This window comes from Seriola lalandi, unplaced genomic scaffold, assembly GCF_002814215.2.
Source record: "Seriola lalandi dorsalis isolate HSWRI2012SDOR001 ecotype SW California unplaced genomic scaffold, Sedor1 jcf7180002054962, whole genome shotgun sequence".
Classification (NCBI taxonomy): domain Eukaryota; kingdom Metazoa; phylum Chordata; class Actinopteri; order Carangiformes; family Carangidae; genus Seriola; species Seriola lalandi.
Window position 1 is genome coordinate 719,710 of NW_019525513.1, and position 25,666 is coordinate 745,375.

Genomic DNA, 25,666 nt, shown 5'->3' on the forward strand with positions numbered 1-25,666 from the left:
CCCCCCCCCCCCCCCCCCGGCTTGGTTCCTTAAAGGTGCACGTTATATATATTTTATTAATACGTGTGCTTCACTTATTAATGAGTGACATGTATTTTTATGCTCCCATCAAATTTTTTTTTTTAATTTTAAGTACCAGACATGAATGCATCACAACTAGAACAGACAATATTGAGGAAGGGTATGAATCAATCAATTAAAGCAATGTTACTTAAATGCTACACTGGGTTTTTTGCTCCCTGCTCCACAGCGAGCCCGTTACACCAGACTCCATTACAAATTTGGCCATTTAATGTTTCCTTGATATCGATAAGCCTGCAAACCGCGGACACCACGTAACATTCAAGTCTGATAATTGATAGGCTTAACTAAAATTCGGCTGATAAGACATTTAACCAAGCAGCGCAGCAATTCAATTAAATGTTAAGTTTATTGAAAACGGCTAAAACAGTTAACCTTAGTACACACTGTTCGTTGCCGCATATTGCTGAGAGAGGAGCAGACGAACCAGGCCTGAAAGTTGTTGAATTCTGCTGTATTATTAAAAGAACCGCTGGCTGGTTTCTCGGACGAACGTTGAATTTAAATATGGCCGCTTGCATTTTGGACACGATGTCTGCTCGCGAGGCGTGTATTTTAGCCGAAGAGCAAGGCGACATAATGAGCTACGTTTGCGTTGGATCGTGTCGGGGCTAAGCTAACGAGTGGTACCTGGCATTGTGGCTTGCTAACGCTTGAAAAACGGCCAAACACCGGCGCACTGAGCTGTCACGGACTAGCAAGAGAGATGTTTACTGCTAACTAGCTCGTGTTACATGATTACAACTATCCGGTTAACATTTTTTTTTTCCCATTTTCTTTCCTTTTTTCGCAAAACCGGTAAGTGTTGGACAGGATACTGCAGATTATCTGATGTTGCCTTACCGCTTTGGTTTACAATCGGTGCACGGCCGTTGTCTCTACCGAGGGTGAAGTAGCTAGTGTTTGTGGCGGAGTGAAGGAGAGGCAGCGGAGTCCACCAGGCTGGGAGAGGTGCGTCAGCTCCTCACGTTCGACACGTAGGGTGTTGAAAATATGTCACGTCTTGTCGTCGCCTGATTTTTTTTTTTGGAGTTATGGCAGCACGCATGTACGCTGTTTGTTTGACAACAATATCATTTATCTTACATACCCACCAGACGATGTTGTAAACTTTATACTTTTAGGTGAATTGTGGTTAAATTAGATCACAAAGTGTCAGGGGAGTTGCATTGAGCACCGTGACAACTACGTGCTGCGGATGCCTGGTGATACAAACCGAGTGTACCTTAAATTTGCCGCGAAACTTTTTTTAGTTTCCCAGTTCACTTTGCTGTCTCAGAAACTGTTTGATTAAAGCGCTTGATTCTGCTGTCTCACCGGGTAGGCTCAACACACTTACAAAAATAATATTGGTCTCTTCGTATTAACTTCGCTAACACAACTGTTTTAAATGTATGTACTGTGTGAATGAATACTGTTGCTGCTCGCGAGTCACGGTATCATAGCAACACTGTATGTTGCCATGTCAGCTCTGCTAACTTCTACCGTCACTTAAACACAGGTGACACAATAGTTATGTTAGCTTGCTAGTTTTTTACCTAGGTAGCTAGGTACCAGCTACGCAACTAGTCAAACAGCATATAAGAACAGAAATGCGTTTCTGGAATGAATAGTCAAAAAATAATACAGACAATGAGCTGACGAAGGTGAATACGTCTTTTAAATACGAGTGGTGCTTTTAATTGTGGAGGCTCGTGTGTTTACTTCCAATTTGTGTTGCTAGCGCTAGCTAAAGATGCTACATCTACACTGTATTTGGTTTGTTTTAGCCAAACTCGTTCTTACTAAAAATGTGCAATAGTGTAATTTGTTGGTGTCCTGTAGGTCCTCTAACATATGAAAAAGGTTAATGGATATTTTCAAACTCAATACATAACTATAATTGTAGGATACTGCCTTTGAGAATAACTTTTTTTATTTTATTTATTACAGAATTAAACTTTGTGTCTCGTGGTGGACAACTGTTGAAGAGATATCAGTGCACTTTTCATCCACTGAAAGTTTATTAATATTAAAGAAAGAGTGGAAAGTTGAAAGTAGGCTTCTTTTTAAATAAAATACCAACTCGTTATATAATAAACATGACATTCATGACGTTTGTTCTCAACTGTAGACAGCAGCTTGTGCTCTTCTATCTGGAAGCTTTTACTTTTTGACACAGGAATGATATTGTGGGGTTGTTAGTGTGCCGGATTGACCAGAACTGTACCAGGTGTGGCAACACAAAGGAGATGCTGTTGCTGTAACTGGAGGCAGCTGAGACAGGCAACTTTTACCATCTCATCTAAAATTCAGACTTTCTTTGTCCACTATGCTGCATCATCCAGCTTCTAATAATGGTACTCCTGTCAGTGCTGGTAGGCAGCAGAGGAATGCTACTTACCATCATTATAAAACATGTTTAAATCAGCAATGCACATGATAAACGAACGTGCTCTTACATGTCTAATAGATGCTGTAGTGAATATTCACTTAAATTAGCCTACATACAGGTGAATGTTTAGACAGCCATTTTGTTTTAACAGTGTTTTTTTTTTTTTCTGCCTAGAATCAGAACCGGCTGACTGAGCAAGAACCAAGAAACTGATGAGGACTTGCTAATGGAAATGGATGATAATGGCCTACAGACCTCTCGCTGTGATACAAGATGGTCACAGCAACTGTCAGGCCTTCCTCACAAGCTCCTGCGGCGCCTGATGCCTTTCCAAAGAGAGGGCGTCGAGTTTGCCTTATCTAGGAATGGACGGTAAGCAGTGCAGCGGCTCACTCAGTTACATCACAGCTCAGTCTTTTGTTAGTCAGTTAGTACCCCTTAGTTTTGTTTTTGAAGTTTTTAATGTTAAGTTCTGTGTTAAGGCTCATCTCTGACATGAGGGTAACATTCAGAAAAACAGTATTTTAAAGAGATTGAAAATAAAGGTCAGCTTGCATCTTGTTTGCAACGTCAATAATAACAAAGAGAGGAAATATACCTTTTGTAATCTAAATGTAGAGCTACAGATAAGTAGATCTATTATTCGTTTTGGAGTGGCTCCATTTGAGAGCAGTGCAGTCCCCCTCTGGGTTTGTGCCACTCTGTGTTTGCAGCCTTATATTCCCCTCCACCTCTGCAGTGTGTAAATATTGATTTATTGCTATGAAGATGCTTTCAACTCAAGCTTATTGTCTGAGCATTTCATAGAATAACACAACCAGCTTCTTTATTCATTACTCCACAGTCTTTACATTTGACTTTACAGTGAACATATTTATCAGGCTTTAATGATACTCACAATGTGTCTTTTCGGTTTTCAATTAAATACTAAAAGACACTGAGGAGATATGAACTTCAAAGGTTCTGAGATCTTTTGATTTTTCATTTCCTGATAAAGTTTGTGAACACACGTAACAGAAATTCATCTGAACATTCAAAAAAAACCTGTAGTATAACACATTCTTCTCTCTATTGCTGCACCAGTGTGTGATTGAGTCTAATAGAATGGCATTTTTACATAAACAATTTGCTTAATGGAGCTTTAAAGTAAGCAGCCCCACCCCACCTCAATGGTGCAACGGGTAAAATGTGATTTCAACCCAAGCTACATGGCTCAAAATGTCAAAAGTATATGTGAATATATTCTAAATTCAGAAGGTCAGATAGAGTCCAGCTTATATCTTTGAAAGCAATTACCAGTCCATGGGAATTTTCTGAGTTGCCCTTAAGTCTGTAAGTGTTTGGCTGTGGTGAGCATTAGCTGCAGGAACGGGCCAGGACTTGCCCGTTTCCTTCTCCCCGGCCAGTCGATGTACGCTTGGGTTTTTGCGGGAAGGTCAGCATAGGGGGAGCCAATCTGAGCACTGCCCCTGTGTTGCGGAGCAGCCATATTGATTCAGGAACACTGGGAGGCACTGCTTTGTTACACCGGTGGGTCAGAAGTCAATTGGCTCATGCTGCAGCATGTGGACAGCTACCTCGGTCAATTGGCATCAATGTGACAGTAAGAGCAGCGCGGGCAATGCTTCTCTGTGGAGCAGAAGATAATGTATTTAGAGCGAGATCTGAAAGTAGAATGAACACTGACATGATGTTTGATGTGTAGCCTAGTTAGTTAACTTACAAATATATACAGACAGAGGAAATAACTATTCTCTAGCTGTGTGATGTAACCCTCTAAGTGTAATTCTCAAATAATCTTTAATCTGGGGTCCAAGTATCAAGCCGATGCTGCATCTTACTTTTGAACTTGGCCTGTTTTTCTTTCACTAAAGCGTGTTGAAGCCCTACCTCTAACAAACAGGTCAGGGTATAGAGGTCCTCACTCCAACTAAAGCTTTCACCCCAGAGTGTCTCAATAGATTTAAAGTCAAGGCTCATCCTCCTCCAAAACAGGAGAAGATAAAGCACTTTTCACACTTTCTCCTACAATAATAGCTGCAGATTTACCACTGGAAACATATAATTTTTGGTACAATGGCTCCTTGATTTCAGACAAAGGTGAACAGCTCCTCATTTCTAGCCGACTGATGGCAGAATACAGTGAATGTGAGCTCCATGAGTGTTTGAAAATGCCGTCTCCAGCTTGACAAGGCTCTTTAATCTGCATTTAACGGCTACATAAACGATATCGCGCTAAAAGACTGAAGCTAAAGCTGCCTGGTAAGAAGTCAGAATCGTCACCTGTTGATGATCTGTGTAGAAGATATTAAATTTAAGGAGCATTATTTGTTGTATTGCATTGCAGAGCGAATTAGTCGTAGTATGGTAAAGGTAAAATCAAACTGATATTTCATTATAATATAACTCTGGCTGCTTCACTTACAGCTTGTTTTCAGTTTTAATGCTACAAGAGAAGGATGTTTGGTACCGACTTCCGCTGCTGTACACCACAGCAGATCTGTTAGTGTTTAGCGTAGCATGATGTGCTCCTTGTCTTTATAACGCTAGATTACTACTGCAGGCTTGTCAGTAATACGTGCTGCATGATTGCAGGTTACGTTGGTGCAGACAGGCGCATTGTTCACTCGGTTCCTTGCACTTGTGTTTTTGGTTTTAGAAAGGGCTACAAAAAAAACCCCATTTGAACTATTTAAATGCAGTGTTTTCATTTTACCACCGCCCTATGCACACCACTTCAGCATGTGGAGAAACCCAGAGCTTGATAATCCTGCTGTGCCTACCTGACCTGCCCCTGCTGCCCAGCTCTCATTTACAATTGCGCCATATTTGTCACAATAGGCTTCACGGTATTCAAGTTTTATATCACATTTTTCTCTACAGTGTCATTAATTAGCATTAAAACATTTTAGGAAACCATCTTTTTCCATATCATGTTTGCTAGACTGAAAGAAAATGTGAATTAATGCACATTTCCATCCATTTATTTGTGCTTAAAAACAGTATTTTTAAGCCCACTCCTCCACACTCATCCACATACAGTATATCTACCATCCCACTCACATGCAGACGGACAGCACGGGTGATTGCAAGCTAAGAATGATTGTTATTGACAGTTATCTTGATCTTTCTAAGTATTTGAGGCACCCTGCTGTTCTTTATTTGTTCACTCAATATCCTTGGAAAGAGCCTCAATTTGAAGCAGCAGCCTTTTCTTTTCTTTTTTTTTTTTAAAACTGATACAACAGAGACTCGTAGAAGAGGCAGAAATGACAATATTTCTGCCTGAATAGACCAGAATGCAATGCAGTTGCAGACTTGTTGGATTTTTCGGAAGGAGTATAACAATTCTGGGAAATGTAGGATATGACTAACTGAAGAGGAACTAGATGGGCTAGGCTGACTGACAAAAAAAAAAAAAAAAAAATGTCAATGCTCTTCATTATAAAATAACTCCTGAAATGCAGTGAATCATAGATTGATGTTGGATATCTACCCGTGTGGGAGGATCCGTGGGTGGATTTTTCCTTTAAACCTCATAGTCATTGTGTCTTTTCACACCCAGAGCATCAAGAGCACCGAACCAAAACATCAAAAATGTTGTTGCAATACTTATGGAGCCCGCTGTATCAGTCTGTGTAGGAGGGTGAGTGAATTTTATGGAGTTAGATGACGGATAATGCGGGAAAGTTGTAGTACAGTATGATAATGAAACGCCATGAGATGAGGTTGATTGTGTTGTTTGGAAAGTTGGGCAGAAGTTTTCATTTCTAAAATTTAACCGGGGTACATCTGTAAAATGTCAACTCTGAATGGGCCTGCCCAGATATTGAAAAAACAAAATCAATTTGGAGTAAAAGTACATCCATTAAGAGCTCTTCCATTAAGGTGTTGACTGCAGATTGAAGCCATGTGATGCAATGCCTGTCCAGCCTGCTCTGATTTGTCCAAAATATTTTTTATAAGCGCCCGTCTGTGCTTTTATTGAATAAGGCTACTCTGCTGATGTGAGGGGGGGATCAATAAGCAGGCTGTGTCGTCTCTGCCTGCAATGTTGAAATTTACTGAGAGAAGCCCATTCAGAGATGGAGTTTGTCCTCTGTACACATGCAAGTTGATGTATTTACGCAACATTTGTACTGGCCCATAAGTATTGTTCGTGAAACAGAGGCTGTACGGAGAGTGGCTGCATGAAAGCATTTGGTCTATTCAGCAGCACATTGGTAGTTACAGTTATAACCATCAATTTCTAAGAGGGGTTTGATGGACACCACTCAAAGAGCACAGTATTATACCGGGAGCACACTGCCTGTGTTGCGTGTGCGTGGCGGCTGCATCACTGAACTGCCAGCTCTGTCTTTCTGCATAGAGTTTGCAGGCTACCTGAATTTTGGATTTCTTTTCATTATTAATCAATTTCTGATTTATATTGGACAGAAAATGTCCCTAAAATACCACTGTTTCCACATGCAGCTGCTAAAATGGATAAACAATATATAGTATTTATATTTTTCATATTCAGATTCAGTCGAGACATTGATACTTTGGTGGAAGTTGTCAATTTTATGTAATCTTCATGTAATGCATCAACAGGTATTTTCTCTGTGTATTTTTAGTGGGAACGGCGCATTTTAGCCCCCAGTATGGCTAGAGCTCCTACGTTTCCCTTAATGCAAAATTATGGTTTATTTTTTTACACCCTCCCTTATAAAAATGTGCTTATGCCTTTCAAACTCAATGCACAGGCTTTCTGTTATAAATCTGCAATCGCCAAGCCGAAGCTGAGATAACCCTGATGACATCATCCGAGGATGTTTTATTTTCACACTTTAGAAAGCTCCCTCCTCCAAGGCCACGGAGGACATTATGGATCTGTTTTCACACACTGAGTAGTTCCCCTCATGACTAAATTGATCTGAGCTTCATGTGTAAAATCAGTGGAGTGCCCAGTAAATGCAGACAAAATGAGATTCAGTACACACATCAGTATGAAAGCTGCTTTAATGCTCCATTGCTTTTTTCTTTATGCCTCTGCGCCGGTGATAGTCGTGGCCGGAGGCGTTATGTTTTCAGGCTGTACATCTGTCCCACTCTCGTGAACGAGATATCTCAGTAATGCCGTGAGGTAATTTCTTCAGATTTGGTAGAAACGTTCACTTGGACTCAAGGATGAGCTGATTTGAATTTGGTGGTTAGAGGTCAAAGTTCAAGGTCACTGTGACTTGACAAAGCGTAAAAGCGATTTCTAAGGAATGCCTTAATCTGTCCCTTCCCGACAAGGGAAGTCTTTTTATTGATTTAATGTGTAGGAGTTCACTTCCTCTCCCGGGATGACAGGCGGGACAGGGGGTCTGCTGTTTCTCTGGTAGTCCATCACAAGCTCATTGGTTTTGTTGATACTGAACGTCAGGTGATTGTAGCTGCACCGTGTGACAAAGCTCTCCATCAGTCCTCTGTACTCTAAAGTGAAGACAGCATACTGTAACATGGCTGCCTTTTTAAAATGCTCAGTTACAGTATTTATTGCACTTGGTGCTCTAAATTGCATTTCCTCCTAATTAAGCATGAAATTTGTTTAGGTTTTCATATAATAGGGTATTATATTTTTGTGGAGATTCTATTATACAGCATGAAAAATGTAATTTTACTCATGATCAGTAACCCGTATCCTTAATAGCCCACCTTCTATTTTTTGGATTGTAGCCAGGCAGGATGTAAAGAAGAGCTTTTTTACATAAGCAAAGTAAAGAGGCTACACGTGATAAATAAGCTTTGACTTGTGTTGGTGGGAAACACTTTCAGCATGTTTTATATCATGAAAAATTCATGTTCACAGTTCAGTTAGTTTATCATTTCAATAAACTTCAGAGTAAATGCATCATTGGAGCCAAACGCGACATACAGTCATACATCTTTATGCACATCCTACAGTAACAGATACAGGAGGTCAAGGATTATGATTAAACATAGCAAAGGAAAGTTCAAGGATCATCAAAGGCAATAATGTGGAGTGTAGTCACATAACACCCACAGATCATAAAGGAACACACTTGGATTAGTTCTAGTGCTTGATGCAGGTTTTCCTGAAACGTTCAGTCATTGCACAATTTTCCCTGAAATCCTGCACATAGATATTTTAAAACTTTGCAGTAGCACAAGCAAAAGATTTTACAGTCCACAAACAGATTCAGTAAAGTCAGTTACACTACACAATATCTAGCTAACATGAACTAATATTAGCAACAATTAGCAACTTGTCAACGTTATTGCTTAGGAATTAACTCATTTGTACAAGGAAGATTATTTTAATCTCACTGCTGCTGACCTGAAACTCATATGCTGGACGCTGTTTTGCCTTTTCTATGACATCTGCCTATTTACCAGGTCTTTTCTTTTCTAATAAGATCATCTTTTTCCATGTATGTTGCTCCTTTCTTCTGTTTGGATATGGTTGAAAACATAATATAAAAATATAGTTAATGTAAATGTCACCCTGGGGTGAAACTTTATTGAATATTTACTCATTTTTTTAATGCTTTTATCCAAAACGACTCACAAGTGAGATACATCACTAAAGCTTCAGTGCAGTAAGAGACCTTTATTCAATGTACAGTAAAAAATGGGAATAAATCACTTTGGGAAAGACTAAAGTTTGGAAAAAGGAAGAGGTAAAAAACAGTCCACAGAAGATAAAAAAAAGAGCTGGGGTGTGTGTAACTATTGTCAAAGTACATCAAGTACAAAACTAAGATTGTGTGTGTGTGTTTTTATATTTAAAGCAACACTGAAGTTTGGAAAAAATGAAACGTAAGGGAAACGCTAGTTGTGGATTGTCCCATATAGCTGGGGTTTAACTTTCCCTTTTAAAGTCATACACACGATTGAAACAAGCAGGAAAAAACTTTAGCCAAAACCTCTTCTGCTAAAAGCTACTTTGTTTGGATTATAAGTACATTTGCAGTAAAAAGCAAAGCCGCACTCTGAACCCATAACTGTGTGTGAGAACCCAGTGGGTCCGAGCGTGTCACACCGGAGCACCTCTTCAAGTCAGCCTTTTGTGCAATGTCCAACCTCTGAGCAGTTTTCCTGCTGACCACGGTGCACTACAGGTCCAGCCCTCAGAAGAGAACCTTAACAGGGCTGGTAGATTGGGGTTAGACACGGGGGCCACACAGCACATCGCCGCGCGGAGGTCAAAGCCATCAAATCATCGGAGCCAGTTTGGGAGGCAGGGGAGCCCATTTCCTGACACTTTGGGGCTTGTGGGTTTCAGAGATAACATTAGAAAGATGCGGTGACGGGGACCGTGCCGTCGTCAGGCAACAGCACTGCAGCATCCTCGCAGTCTCAAACCGTCAAGACGACACTCAGGTTATTTAAAGGAGGATGATTAATGTGTTGAGAAATGGCAAGCACCTGCCCCAGCCGCACTCCCTGCCTAGTTTGTGAGTGTGTGGGTGTGTGTGTGTGGGTGGATGTATGCGCAAGCACACACACACTTCCATGCTCACACATATATATATATGTGTGTGTGTGTGTGTGTGTGTGTGTGTGTGTGTGTGTGTGCATAAGTCTGCACGTGTCTGCATTTGTGTGTGGACTTCCTTTTGTTCACGTGTATTTTGTGTATGCATGTCTTTTTCCTTTGTGTGTATTTTTTCACACACATAAGGCCTGTGTGTGTGTGTGTGTGTGTGTGCATGCATTGCGCTGACTGGGCCGGTGTGCTGGCAATTAGAAAAACCACCAGTGGCAAGGTGCACATTAATCATGTTCCTCAGCTGAAAGAGAGAAATGGGGCGGAGATGGGGGGAGGAAGTGGAGGAGGAGGAGAAAGAATAATGAGATAGTGTGTCTGAGGTATTCAGCGCTGCTCTGTCGCACTGTTTGCTCTGACATGATGTTGGAAGCATTTATGAATAAGCAAGGTCACGACAATAGGCCCCAAACCCACTGGGCAGAGAGAACCAGAGGTTGATCTATCTGTACGACTTCAGATGAGGGCTGCGTCGCGCTTTCATTGTTCCTTATAATGTACAGTGTAAAGGAAACTGGTTGGCAGCAAAAAGATATGTTATCAGAGACAGCCACAAGAGGTGAGCTGCTGCTTGTTCCAGGTTCAATCGCAGGTTAATCTCACTCTGTTAAAAATATGGATTCAAAGGATAATCAGGATTAACGAGGGTAGATTACAGATTACATTTTTTGTCGACTGACTAATCGATTAACTGTTTTGGCTCGTATCAATAATAGCGCTGTGGTAATGTGTGTAATTGGATTGGATTTCAAACCTGTATCGGTTACCATGTGGCAGTTTTTCACTAATAATAACTCCTGTACCTCCTTCCATGCACCACCAGCAATGCAGTGATGCCTCCCATAAGGAGACATATTGGAGAATGAATAGTGATACAGAAAAACAAACACTACAAAATAGCGTCTGTTATCCCACCGTGCACACATGACACACACATAATGTAATAATGGACACATTTAAAATAAACCTGTAACCTAAAATGTGTTTGGTTTACAGTAATCTTATATTTTATATGTATGTCAATGCACTAGGAAAGGTGGGCTGGTCATTCTCCTCTTGCTCTTGTGTAAAATTTGCTTTCAGCCCACCGCTTCTTAAATAGATTCACATCTGTGCCGTGCGACAGTTTGGTCAATACAAATAAAAACGCTCCACTCCTCCCTGAAGCTCAACCGGAGAGCCGAACCCTGAATTTTTCGATGCCTTGGACCCATAGACAGTGAATGGAGAGCTGAGCTATTAAATGAACAGCAAATTTTATGTTGAACCTCAGTCTCTCCTTCTGCACCTGTCAGACTGGAAGCTTGATTTTTGTGGGACAACTTGTCCTGTCTTAAAGAGACATAATTAAAAACAAAGGATATACAACTTGATTGACAGTTTCCTGTATCATTATAATATATTTTTTTATTTTTTACATTTTACATTAAACCCGCCATGTTACTTTTACTACGAACCGGATGAACCCAAACAGTGAACACTCTCCAGAGTCTCAGCTCCATCAGAAACAGAAACATCCAACAGGAACAACAACATAAATATTGAATACTAGCAACAACTCTCAAAACTCAAACAAAGAACCGGTGCCTCCCTAAATCACAAGTGACAGACTTGAAATTTGTCCAAGAGACGCTGACTCTGAGGCGGCGGCGCTGCCTCACCACTGTGACTCTGTGTGTGTGCACCAGAGAAGGGTTGAGAAGTCGGCTTGTGACAGGAGGATCCCTGGTACAAGCCACGAATGTGTGGAATGGCGAATCAGAATAAATGTCTCTCTAATTAATGCTGTTGTACCCCTTGAGCAAGGCCCTTATGCTGCAGGGGGCTGTTGTGCTTCTATGTACACTAGTAACTCGTGAGTTTTACAGCAGCTAGGTTTCAGCTCTACAAAGCAATTTCCTAGTCTGAAAACCCATCTGATAAAGTTTTCTGTTTCCTCTTTGTTTTACAGATGTATGATTGCTGATGAGGTAAGCACACACATCGCTGGCTCAGGAAATCTAACACCCTCACCCCCCCCCAAAAAAAAGAAAAATGAACCTGAGATTTCGCTGCATGCCTTCCAAATTAATTTGTCAGCCCTGTGCAGCACTCCCACGTGCCTAATCGGTTTTGACACAAGAATCATTCTGAGACCTTATTACTCTTGGGCCTCACATCAGCTCGGCCGTCATATGCAATTTATCGCAGAGTCTGTGCGCGATTGACTTGTTTTTCTCCCCCTTCGCCTGGGTGTTGATTTGGTCGGTCCAGATGGGTCTTGGGAAGACGGTGCAGGCCATCGCGGTGGCGTACGCCTTCAGGCAGGAGTGGCCTCTCCTGGTGGTGGTGCCCTCGTCCCTGAAATACCCCTGGATCGAGGAGCTGGAGAGGTGGATCCCCGAGCTGCAGCCTGGAGACGTCAACCTGGTGGAGAACAAGAGCCACACCATGTAGGTCATCGCACTGTAACACCCTCCTCCCTCCTGGCTACACACATATGTTATAATGTGAAGTCATCATCTTAGTTTTTTTTATTCAATTGACTTCTGACTTTCTTAAAGCTACGTTAATTGATTTTTTTTCAGCCACCTGGAGGCAGCGAGAACAAGCTGTAAACACAACATTAATGTATTACCACAAACACTGGCTTAATTTACACTTTGAGCAAATACAGAACAACATTAGCATTTCTTTGGCGTCACGTTTCCAGGCCATTAAATCCAATATTCATTCTCCTTTCATCTCTGTTTTGGTCTTCACTGACTCCTGAGGGAAATATCAGGCTCTTCTTTAGCTGCTAAATGCTCTACTGTTAGCTAATTGCTAACTTTGTCTACGTGCCGTTGTGGTTCTTAGCAGCTAATGTGCGGTTGGTTTTAGTTATCACTTGTGTTTTAGCGTCGTTCAGCGACACAGCTTGTATTAATCTACTATATGCAACCTGCTCAGCATCCAATGGCAGAGGGAACAGAAGCTGGTGAACACAGTGAAGCATTTAGCAACTAAAGAGCCAGACACATTATTGCATTTAGCTTGACCTTTTCTACGTCGACCATTTTAAGTATGATGTGACTCCTCTACACATTTATTCTCCTCTTGAAAAGAAATGCTCTGCTCACTTTATACTCTGTAATTTTATTAGACTCTATAATAAAGTGCATGTTTTTTAAAGAATCATCATCCAAATGACTTTACAGAATATATTTCGATTATAGGCTTCACATAGACAATGGAGTTAATTTTATTCCTCATATCAGTTTTGGATGACACTGACTGGCCAATATCTGTTTTTTAATGAAAGGCTAATATTGGCAAACTGATAAAGCCTCAGTATGAGACAATGGTAGCCTGACAGTTTAATAAAACTGTGGTTTGGGAGCCAGAGAGTTTGAACTTTGAAGGAAATATGCAAAATTTCATACTGTTTGGTGTTACTGTTAATGAAAAAAAAAAATAGCTGCATATATTACTTGTTTTGGTTAAAGGTCACACGGTCAGAAATATAACCAATAATAAGTGACACTTTAGGGGGAAAAAAATTATTTTCATATTTCCTGATTATTTGTTAATTGAAACGTGAGAAAAATACCCATCACATTGCTCTAAAGCCTAAAGCGACATCTCCAAGTTGCTTGTTTTGTCCAACCAACAAGCCACAACTCAAAGACATTCAATTTACTATCATACATGACTAAGAAAAGCAGCAAATATTCACATGCGAAGAGCTGGAAGCCATTTTTTTTTTGCCATTTTTGCCTTTCGTCATGTTATCGAGCAGATAGGGACACGTTTTTTGTACATTCACACCCATACAAAATCTCTTTAGAGCTGATAAATATGTTTGGGATATCTATGCAATAATACAGTATAATCCAAGGATTATGTTCATCATCACGCATCGGATTATGGAAGTGAAAGGCTGCAGCCATAATTTGAATTTAAGGGGAAGTCGTCCCTATAATAATCTGCGTGGCATCGTCTCCCCACAGACGGAATAAAAGCTCAAAACACACTCGGTCACACGGTGTGAGAGAGTGAGGGTGACTGTGACACACACAGAAAACTTGTGGCTGACAAATTAATCTCAAAGTGTCCCCGGGTGTCAGGAGCCGGCAGGGGCCGATGTTTGACAGCGCTGACAGACACATCATGTCAAGGTGACGTCTGCAATATTGAACAAGAGCTGAAATTTCTCAATGCAGGAAGTGGGGAAAAAATGCTGTCGTGGAGAAAACGTTGCCTCATTTTCACAGCTGTTTGTATTGATTCCTGTGTGTCTCTGCATTGTGGACTAATGTGGAGGAAAACAGCTACTTTTATTATCTTCTCAACTTTCCCCTAGTTCTCTTAGTTTTTATTTTTGAATGAAACAAACTTTCTATATTTGTGGCAGAGAAGGGGGAAGGAAGAAAACCTTCCCACCTCACATCACAGATGAGGCGCAAAGAGGTTGTGAAAGCCCTCGGGGGAAAATGTGTCCTTGAACTGGATGTGTTAATGACTGAATGAGGAGGCAAGAAAAAATTATGCAGCTCCTCCTCTCGGTGTTTTGACTCACTTGTTCTTTTGTAGAACATGAATGGCACCTTAGGTTTATTTCAGCTTGGAAATGTGTGTGTGTGTGTGTGTGTGTGTGTGTGTGTGTGTGTGTGTGTGTGTGTGTGCGTGTATGGGTGAAGGCGAAGAATTAGAGCCTGACAGATGCTGGAAATGTTTTTGATTTCTCAGAGATTCTTATTGAGTTTCATGCAGCTGAATGTCGCGTCTGTGTTTGTTTGTTTATCTGTGACGGTGCCTGTGTGTTTGTGTTAGGGCTGCATATAGCTTGGAAAATATAGAAAATTGCAATGCAGCCCCAGGAATGGATTTTCTTAAGCGCTGAAGGAGAGGAGATTTATGAAAAGAGCTGCGGTGCCAGTTTGCGTACGACTCTTGTGTCCACAACTTGTGTCCCTTTTTTCTTTTTTTTTTAATTGTCTGGTTTACTTTACCTTGATGGCTCAGTTGCCAAGTCAATAAACACTTGAACATTTGAACAGATGTTGAGTTTGAATTTAAGTGTTGACACACACTTGTGAACTTTAACGGTGACTACAGGAAGTCTGACGAACAATTATTATTTAAGAATATCCTGATATATTTTACTCCTGAGGTATAGAGCCCCAGTGTTGTACAAGAATGACTGAAAACACATCAATGAGCTGAACTGCTGCAGTGGGTCACATGTTCCTTCAATACATTGCCGTAGGCTTTCATTGGCTCTTGCTGCTGTAAAAACTCACTGGAGCACCAAATGTGTATTAATCCGCTGCTGAAAATAGTCCCCAACAAATGCACTATTTCGCTCAGTTTGAGTAACGTTTGATAAAAACTGCAGATCCCAGCTGCTTTAAGACAGTTTTTCATTATTATCTGACATGTTATTAAACAAATGATGAATCGATCAATTGAGGAAATAATCAGCAGAATAATCCATTAGGACAGCAACCGGTCAATCCAGCCAGATAAACAGCAATAACAGAATAAATAGATGTTTAATGTTTGTTGTTGTACGTCGTTTTCTACACTGTTGTTGCTCAGTGTTCATGTCCTCGTTCCTCCAGGGGCATCAGCAGCAGTAAGGTGACGGTGTTGGGTTATGGACTGCTCACCACAGACGCGCGCCCCCTAGTGGAGGCTCTGACCAGGCAGCGGTTCGCCGTGGTCTTGGTGGACGAGTCACATTACCTCAAGTCCAGGAATGCGGCACGGACTAAGATTCTGGTTCCCCTCGTTCAGAGCGCCAAGCGGGCCATCCTGCTCACCGGCACCCCGGCCCTGGGTCGACCTGAGGAGGTAATGAATAATGTTTTGTGTTTTCTTCCCGACATGAACCTTTCAGATTTAAACGTCCTTTAATTTCTGATAGAAGATCTAACATATAGCTAACGAGGAAGGAGCAGTGTCTAATCTAAGAAACCAGATTCAACAGATTCTAAAGATACATCCATATGCCTCTAAAGTATACGTGAGCCCAAACTCATGAAGGAAGATTAGTAGGCCAACCCAGGGCTCAGCTCTGGCTTCTCACAAAGGTGTTGCGCTCAACAGTGCAGGTAGATCGCCATGGTAACTTGCTCCAGAGCAGGTAATACTCAGATCCAACATTCAAAAAGCCAATTAACTCTCTCCGGCATCACTTATCCTCAAGGATCCCGTGGACTTATTTCAATAACCTTTGTTGCAAAAACTTCATTTACAAAGCCCGATATGAAGAGACAGTGCACCGCAATAAATGAGACAAGTAATAAAAAGAAGCACACAGGGGGGGCAAACTATTGAATTTAGAGACAATAAGAGGGGCTCTTCACAGGACAATGGTGTTTGGAGAGCAGCAGAGCCGCTCCCCTCTCCATAATGATTTATTATATCATTTTTATATATGTTATATTGAAGCTGTAGATCGCTGGCGCAGTCCATCACTGCAGCTGCAGGAGATGAAGTGAACTTTGTGAATAGAAAATCTTTTCACAGTCTCAGTGTGAAGACACAATATAGCATCAGTAACAAGGGCTGTATGTCCACTGTGCCATAATGTAATGATGGGGCACTGATACAGCTTTGTGCTCCGGCATTTACATTGTCTCCTCTTAAAGTCGCTGTATTTATATGTTGCTTAAATTATCATGATGATTATTTAACGAATATTCGTATTTATGAATTATACAGTTGATTTAAGGCTATTGATTGTGTCCAAAACACTGGAACATACTGTACATACTGTTCAGAACATGCTGTTTATGAATACCTCTGCTCTCCAGTGCATACACACACACACACACACACACACACACACAGCCTCATAATTATTCATAACCTGGAATGTAGCATTTTTAGTTATTTCCTGACTATCTGTGTTGCATACCGAATATCATAAAACTTTATTGATACACAACTTTTCTTAACAGTGTCACAGAGTGCTTTACAAACAGAGAAAAGATGCATAAAATAATTGAAACAAACATGGAAGAAAGAAGATTTGTGTCAAGGCCCCTAAAAGCTTTGGTTTCAAATCTTTAGTATTTTTCTATATTCTATATATTCATGATTAGAGCTGTGTTTCTTTCCATGGCTCTGGTCCATGTCAAAAACATAACAACAAAACAATACAACACTAGATACAGAATGAATTTGCGTCCGATTTTGCAGCTTGTTTTTATCTGCTAGCTTAATATCTGATCAACCCAGCACAAGATCATATCCGTCAAATATTATTCTCTTTTTCCCTCCAAAAACAGCAAAATAATAATCAATGGATCCAATATTTATTTCTGTGACTATGAGGCGAAAGAATCATCATTTACTCCGTGATCACGTTCACTTCTCCCATGGGAGTGAATAGACACAGATACAGGAAATGATGCTAAGTGTGCCGTCTCCATCCAGGAAATAGTGCACTTGTTCGGGACTATTTTTTTTTGTGGTGGATTAATACACATTTGGTGCTCTGATTGAGCGAGTATTCACAACAGCAGGACTGTGTATGTTGGATTGAGCCAAAATAAACTAAAGCGTGTGTGTGTGTGTGTGTGTGTGTGTGTGTGTGTGTGTGTGTGTGTGTGTGTGTGTGTTAGGATCAGTTTGGTCTTTTCGTGGGATTTGTTGACAATGAGCGAAATATCACCAGAACTTGTTCCTTGGGAAAAACACTTAAAATGAAGATTGCTTATTGTTAATGGGCATAAAAACAGACGTTTTCAGAAGTGATTTAAGCACAGGTCACACTCTTGTATGCACATAATCAGGATGTAATTAAATGTGAGATCATGAAGGATAATAATGGTTATTCATAAAATATTAAAAAGTGATCGGCGGCAAACTGGTGCTCCAGATTCTGCTCCCGTGTTGTGGAAAGAAGCTTGTGGTGATGATAACCAGGGGTGACATCATCGGTTTCGCGTTGACTATGTTAAAGTATCTTATGTGACACGGGCCTCAGATCTCACTGTCGTACAACTGCCACATCGCTGTGAGCAAAACTTAATTATTGCCTAGACCCGATCATGATAATTAACTGATGAGATTCAGGCACCTAATTAATTCCAAAATGAAGCGAAGTTCATACTTGTAAGAAATCTCGAGAAGGTGTGTGTGTGTGTGTGTGTTATAGCCTATAGTGCGTATATGTGTGTGTATGTGTGATACATGCCATCCTGTCTGTGCCAGTGCCTGCCTGCAGTGGTGAGGTGAGCTCTTAGATATCACTCCCTCTCTCTTTCTTTCTCTCTCTCTCTCTCTCTCTCTCTCTGCCACTAGAATCTGAAACTGAATATAACATTTTATCATCCGCAGCATAAACCTGATAAGCCCTGTCCCTGCCTCTGTGCAAGTCTCCTCACTGCCATCATTACTCACTGTGGCGCTGACATCGAGTTAGCACACAGCTCAGGGCATGCTGCACTGTTCATGATGTGCCCTCATTCCACCCACCTATTATATCAACAGTGTGGGGGGGGGGGGGGGGGGGAATGCAAAGCCCCTGTTGAACAAGCTCTGAATTTAGAATAGCACTCTCACTGTGGCTGCTTATTCAGATCGCCTTGCTGATGATTACCTGTCATTACTTCAGAAATTGCCGCAAATACTGAAAATTGACAGGGATGTGGTGTGTACACACACACACACACACACACACACACACACACACATATATTCTGGGGGAGCTTTGTTGCACACATGATCTCAAAAACGCCATATGTCCACTGATGACAGAAAACAGCAGCTTGTAATTTATCAGTTTCTCAAAATCAAGATCTTGTGATGACTCATTATTTTCATGTCTAGCAGCAGTAGGTTGATATTCTCAGTGCGTATTTCATTTAATTTTCAAATCAGTTCCGCTTTCTCTTGCCTATGTGTGCCTGCGCCGCGGTTTGACCTGGTTAATTGGCACTGACACAAATTACCACACAGTTGCACTACACAGGACTGGTAAACTAGGCGAAGGACAGCAGGACCTTGAATAAATTGCACACAGGACCCGCCTCGTGACAGTAGACTAATCGTGAGCACAGGTAAGGTCTGTGTTTGGAGCCAAAAAAAGGTTTGAGTTATGGCGTGCTTTCAGCTTTCAGAAGCTAGAAGTTGAGAAGTTGTGGGAACTAAAAAAGTCTTAATGATTCATTCCTAAATCCGCCAGTGTTGTCAGTTGCCAGTGTTTTTAAATTTATTTGACATAATGGAAAAATGACCTTTTTTAAAGGAAATCTTCTTTGTGGCAAGATGAGAAGATTGATTAGTCTCACAGCTGCTAAATATGAAGCGACCGCACCCTGTCTCTACATGACAGGAAGTTCTTCCACAGTTAATATTTAGGTATTGAGATATTTGAGGTAATTTGTCCCGTCAGCTGTTTAGCTAATCTTATCAGCTAATGGTATTTCATTGATCGAATACTGGATAAAATATGGATAAAATGTGTCTCCAGGTGAGGTACAGTGTGTTTAAGTTAAGTTTGCTAATAGCTAACATTAGCTACGATAAGCTAAGAAAGGCTGTAGCAGAAAACCCCAGTGTGTGCTAGGGCTGGGTATTGATCAAAAATGTTTGATATCAGTATTGATACTCTTACTTTGACCAATTTTATCAAATTCATTTTAACAAAAAAAAAAATTACAATACACATTAGCTAAAGTACAAATTTTAGTTCGGTCTCTTCTCACATTCAAATGTGTTTGTGTAAATAAACAGCCAATCACCTGCATTATTAGAGCTTGGTCCAAACATGGTGCATGCACATTCTCTGTGGCTTGTACAGAGTCTCTCTCTCCCCCACACACACACACACACACACACACACACACACACACACACACACGCTGTGTTGTTTGGTTTAGTACAGAATTGTGGTTAAGATGTTCTTCCCTGTCTGTGTATTTGCACAGCTGTTCATGCAGATTGATGCCCTCTATCCAAGGAGCTTTGGAACCTGGACCGACTACGCCAAGAAATTCTGCAACGGCCATTACAGGTGACCTCTCAACACTGACACACAGGCCGACACGCAGCTCGTACAAATATATATTGTATGACCTCATATTTACTTTACTGTATCATAAAAAAGCTGCACATTTCATTTACATTTTGTATATTTTAAATTTCACATCATTCTTTATTTTTTCACATTTTTGTTAATACGCTAATTCACTTTCTTGCCAGAGAAGTTGAGAGCTGTGAAGATGATGCTAACTGTGTAGCTAGAGCCAGGTGAGCGTTAGCTACGCTGAGCATCTAGCATAACAACTGGAGGGAACAGCTAGCTTAGCTCTGTCTAAAACTTAAAAAGGCAATCAGGAGGTTTTTACCAGCAGCTGAAATATCCACAGAGATGTCCTCCTCAGCAAAACAAACAGACCAGGGGATAAAAACCAGTAAAAACACAGAATAAAGCGGCGGACACAGGACAGGACGTCTCCAGCAGCTGGGAGCTGAGCTGTCGAACATTCACTCACCTTATTTTTTTTGGATAATGTAAGAACACATATCATAGGTGCAGTCATTTTCATGTGGATAAGTTACGGATTATAACTTTAAAGTGTAATATCTCAGTTTGGTCTGTTTCTTATTCATATGTTCTTGATTCTCGCTCAGTTGAAGTTTCAGTAAATCTCACCTGCCTGAGTCTGGAGTGGCGGTGCTGCTGAGTTTAGGGTTTGTTGTCAGAGCCAGACCGCAACTGAAGCCAAGCGTTAAATGCCAACTGGCTGCCAGTTGCCAGTGACGATCAGTTACATGTGTGAACAAACACATCAAATGCATTGTTTTGGATGTCCATCAAAGTCGGTCGGGGATGGGCCCGGCGCCATTAATGATAACACTTTGTATATAATAGCACTCGGTGCGGCTGGGGAATGCCTTTTCTGAGCCACACACACACACACACACACACACACACACACACACACAGAGAGGCATCATCTGAGTGTTCCCATTGCATTCCTGTCATAACGGTGAAGTTACTGTGGCAGCAGCCCAGGGGACAGAGAAGCAGCATTACATCTGGGCAGTTGCTGGTTCAAATCCCCACTCCGGGCTAAAACATTATGTTCGAAGGAGTCGGTTTCTGCAAGTTTGAATACTAAAGTGTGAAACAGCAAATGTTTGGCAGTGCCTTGTTAACTTTGTCCACACTTCCAGCCAATATGGCAGATAACCAGCCTTTGTATGTAGGGCCAGTTCTATTCTAAAAATCCATTTGGCTGATAAATTGTGAAAGTTACTGGCGAGTTTTGGGATGAACCTGCTGCTGTGGCCATTAAACAAAATAGTTTTCTGCTCTGCAAATCGCCCTTAAGCAAAAAACTGATCCCCTGACTGCTCCGGCAGAGCTGCTCAGCAGTAAACGATGGGAGGCTGTTGTGGTGCTGGGCAGCTCCCTGGTGGGAATGTTTAAATGTGTTTAACTATTCCTCCAGGGCAGTGCTGTAAATAAGTATGTTTTCTTCGAAAGTTTAGATGTGTCTAAAAAAAAAAAACAAAAACGGATGCATCGGCAAGGCAAGGCTTCACCCACTCACTCAATCTCTCACAGGTACTTCGGGCGTCGCAGGCAGTGGGACTCTCGTGGGGCGTCCAACCTGGAGGAGCTGCACCAGCGGCTGAGCCAGATCATGATCCGCCGTCTGAAGGCTGAGGTGCTCAGTCAGCTGCCCCCCAAAATCCGCCAGCGTATCCCCTTCGACCTGCCCAAGGAGGCTGCAAAGGTGACACTTGTGTGCACAGACGCTTCTTTTTACCTTGGCCTTCTCTTGTTCGTACATGGCCAGAAGTATTATTTCTTAATGACTAATTTAGTGTCACATTGTGGCTAAATCCCTTATCTCCAGGTTTGTACATTTTGAGATTAATGCAACTACAAACCGTCTCCTACAATGGTATTTTTGCTTTCATTGTCTCTAAATTTGTCTCAAGTCAATAATAGTTTTAATTCATTTATCAAGCAGAACTTATCAATCGTCATCTGGCTTCATGCAAGAAATAGTAATTTCATCCTTAAGTGGCACATACAAGCGATTTAGAGAATTTGTCACAGGTATGACCACAACTCGTAAGTGGTCCAGGCTGTGAGTCATGCCTTTCTACACAGCGGGTAAAAACACTTATTTGTTGTTAATGAATCACAACGCTTCAACCTGAATTCATTCAGCCCTTTTTAATATAATTACAGCTGCAACAATTAACAATCAACAGATCAATCAATCTGCAGCTATTTTATAATCTTATAATAATCTGCTGCAAAGGTGGACGTTGTAGTGGTCATTAGAGGAACTGCAGGAAGTTCCACAACATCATTATAATTGGTCAGTGGCGGGAAATACAAAAGTTCTATTAGAATCAAAAACGAATACAGATTGTCGGCTGTTTGTCGTGTATTTGTTGTGTATTTTCTCGAGTAGACGTCATGTCTTATGTGTAGGTGTTTGCATCTTTTTTAGCCTCCCTAAAGTTACGGCTGCAGTTCCTCCCTCCCACGCTGCCCTGGAATGCGTGGGAACCTACACGTGAATGCTAATGCGGCTCTGACCCCGGCCCGTGTCGGTGTCTCTCCTCCGCTCTCCGCATTGGGTCACCCGGTGTCAAGGCTACGATGGGTTAGCTTTCCATCGTGCGCTACAACACACACCGAGAATCCTTTGTTATATTTTGTATCATATCAGCAGGAATGCAGAAACACCGGAGGAGCTCTTTCAGCACTAATTATGCACCAAGCCGCCATCGCTGAAATAACACAACAATAAGGAAGCTGCTCGGGAAAGTGATGATGCAGGTTTTTACCCCCAGTCTGCCTAAATGTTAAGCGACACTTTAATTGGGGGCTAAATATGGTCAGTGTTGCTACATAGCGCTGCCAATTAGGCCACAGAGCGTACATTTTGAACCGGTGGAAAAGTTCACGTCATGTCTTATAGTTGCTCTGTTATCTGAAGTTGAAGCTGAAGCTGCAGCTTCCAATGCGTGATATCCTCAGAGGGATGAGCCTGAAGATCATTTGTCTTTGTCGAAAACAAAAAACGCATTTCTGCTTCACAGTTCATGGCTTCTTTTTTATTATTATTATTATTATTATTATTATTATTGTTTGTGAGATGAATCTGTGAGTGTGTTTTTTTTTGTTTTTTTTTTACATGCATTTATCCACTGAGGAGAATAGACAGAAATTTCACACTCACAGCTGAATGGACTGGTTTTTAAGAGAGGAGAGAAGGGAAGGTGTGAAGTGGCCAGTCACCCAAATCTCCCAAAAGCAGGAAAATATGAACAATATGAAACAAAAAAAACTGTGTGGACTTTATTTTCCTCTAAACCAACTGTGTTGATATATGCTGTGTACCAGGACCACTCACCAGTTCATTCCTCCTATCTCATTTTACTCTCTAATGATGGCTTTTATCTTCCACAGCCAGACACTTTTTATGCCCCTCCTGCCCTTTACATTTTCAGGCCTGGCCTTTTGTCAGCGTTAGTCCGGTGAATATCCTCAAGGGTGGAGTGTTTAGCCATTTTTTTCCCCCCCAGCAGATTATAAAGAAATGCTTCAATGTAAAATTTTTAATTAGAAAAAAAAAACACAGAGAGACAGACATAGCTGTGTTTTCTGCAGGTGCTGCTCAGTGAAACATCTGAGGAAAAACATAAAGGAAATGCAGCTTTGTGCTCCTCCAATGTGATACTGTTTATTCATTCAACCGTCCTTGACTTTGACGAGGTTTGAATCCACTGAAATGCTAATTATTGCACTAAATGGTGCAACGCTTTCATGTTTCACCACAGTCTTCTCATTGTACCTGCGCTGAACGAGATGCAGTGGTGAAACTTGCTCTCTGAGGAAGCCTCCGTTGTGTGTGTGTGTGTGTGCTCGCATTAATAAGGTTTCTATGCCTTTCTCACCCCTTCTCCCCTCCCCTCCGACCCGCTTCACAACACACCCACCCCGCGATGTGCATGTATGTATGTGCTTAATCACGCGCAGCCACCTCTGCCTTCAGCTCGCCATATGGTTCACAGTTTTTTTGTTTTTTTTCCCACTTTAAAGAAAGTGCTCATTCCTGCGGAAATTTGACACATTTACGCCAAATTCAGATGGATTCAATCGAGAGCTGTTAACAATAGACCGCAAAATAACCTCTAATGACAGAGTGGTTTAAAGTTTGGCAATTTTGAAAAAGTCAAGGAGGTTCATCGCTCCTCTGAGGCACTTGAAATTACATGCACACTGAAGTTTTTGTAGGAAAATAGAATCAAACGTACAGCATGCTGCTTTTCATGACACATTTCTACATGGTGTCTTGCATTGTCGTCCAATAAAAAACGACAAGACGTGCTGTGGCCTGCCGTGAATTGACTGTTTTTTCATGATAAACAGGGCTAACCTACATGTGGACGACAAATGCGCGGGCCCCTCTGCGTGTCTTGTTTACGAGCAGAGCGGAGCATATGCTGCTCTTCACCGGCAGCGTCTCCCACTGCGATCCTCTCCGCTCTCCACTCCTGCCTTAAATACTTCTCGCCAATCACCTTGAGAGCACGCGAGCCGTTTTTGATTTATTGTGCCGGCACGGCTGCTTCTCCATCTTCGACCCCGGCTTGTCACAAGGCGGCTATAATTGGGAGACGCTCATGACCCACCTAACACAGCAGCGCAGTCAGAGGGGGTGGCATCCTTGGGAATTCTCCCTCTTTCTATCTCTTTTTACTCCATCTTTTTTCTTCCTCTTCCAGGGAAAGTAGGACACCCACAGCACCATTAATTGTTTTGCCCTTTATATCTCAAAAACAGCAGAAAGAGAGAGAGAGAGAAGGGTGGATGAAGAAATAAAGGACGCGGCCTCACTGTCTCTGCGCTCTCCTTTCTTGCAGGAGGCCTCAGCCAGCTTCGCCAAGTGGGAGACGCTGATGAAGGGACTGGGGTCGGGGGTCGTCGCCACGGACAACCCCTTCACGCAGGTCATGGGGCTGGTCACGCAGATGTACAAGCAAACAGCTATAGCCAAGGTAATGGGAGAGCAGGTGGTGAGGAAGTGGGAGTGTATCTTGTTTTAGCCCTTAACTTATGTCGTTATAAAACACAGGAAATCCTACTAAAAAGTATTGCGTTAGTATTCCGACATACACCGTCCTGCTGCTGTCAGTACTCCAAATGTGGATCAATCCGCAGCAGAAAATAGTACCTATTTACTCCAGTTTGAGTGGATGTTTTAGTAAATTATTTTGCTGTTTTAAAAGAAAATAACTTTATATATTTTTCAAAGATCTTCAGTAGGAATTGATGGGTTCAGGGCTGTGTGCAACTGACCGGGTAGGAATGTCTGAAAGTTTTAGAGGAGTTGTTGCTTTTGGTCTTTTAATGGACTTTGCTGACGATAAGAAAAACACAGAACAACGTCAGCCCTCTCCTTTAAACATCGTAGCAGTTTAATGCCTCGATGCTGACGGTGATATTTCATCTCAGGGCATTTGTACATAATGCACTCAAACCTTTTATTGGCGGTGGGCTGCAGTCAACATCTAACATTAGCTGCTTTCACTGCTAGCCTCGCTCCCCGTTTTATTATATAACAGGCAGTAAAAAATGTGAAAGAGCAGCCTTGGTTTCAGTTTGACCACCGTGGACTTTACATCATTATAGGCAGCGGGGTTGGTTCTCAAAGTGTTGA

General features: G+C 41.6%; 2 protein-coding genes across 10 annotated transcripts in view; one reads left to right on the forward strand and one right to left on the reverse strand.

Moving 5' to 3' along the window:
- r3hdm1 (R3H domain containing 1) overlaps positions 1-1,058 on the reverse strand; it is a 43,108-nt gene extending 42,050 nt beyond the window's left edge. For 4 of the 9 annotated variants that reach the window (XM_023395405.2, XM_023395406.2, XM_023395401.2 and 1 more), the window contains exon 1: positions 925-1,056. The gene's annotated coding sequence lies outside the window, so the exon portion shown is untranslated. Of the gene's footprint in view, positions 1-924 lie in introns of all 9 variants that reach the window. The other 5 variants (XR_015436390.1, XM_023395403.2, XM_023395407.2 and 2 more) reach the window with 3 other exon arrangements.
- A 77-nt stretch (positions 1,059-1,135) lies between these two features.
- Positions 1,136-25,666, forward strand: part of zranb3 (zinc finger, RAN-binding domain containing 3) — a 73,719-nt gene continuing 49,188 nt past the window's right edge. Inside the window, exons 1-8 of the mRNA XM_023395415.2 lie at positions 1,136-1,401; positions 2,630-2,827; positions 11,944-11,962; positions 12,246-12,424; positions 15,578-15,809; positions 19,898-19,983; positions 21,544-21,715; positions 24,870-25,004. Of these exons, the coding sequence (XP_023251183.2) occupies positions 2,682-2,827; positions 11,944-11,962; positions 12,246-12,424; positions 15,578-15,809; positions 19,898-19,983; positions 21,544-21,715; positions 24,870-25,004 (969 nt within the window). The 5' untranslated portion in view covers positions 1,136-1,401; positions 2,630-2,681. The remainder of the gene's footprint in view (positions 1,402-2,629; positions 2,828-11,943; positions 11,963-12,245; positions 12,425-15,577; positions 15,810-19,897; positions 19,984-21,543; positions 21,716-24,869; positions 25,005-25,666) is intronic.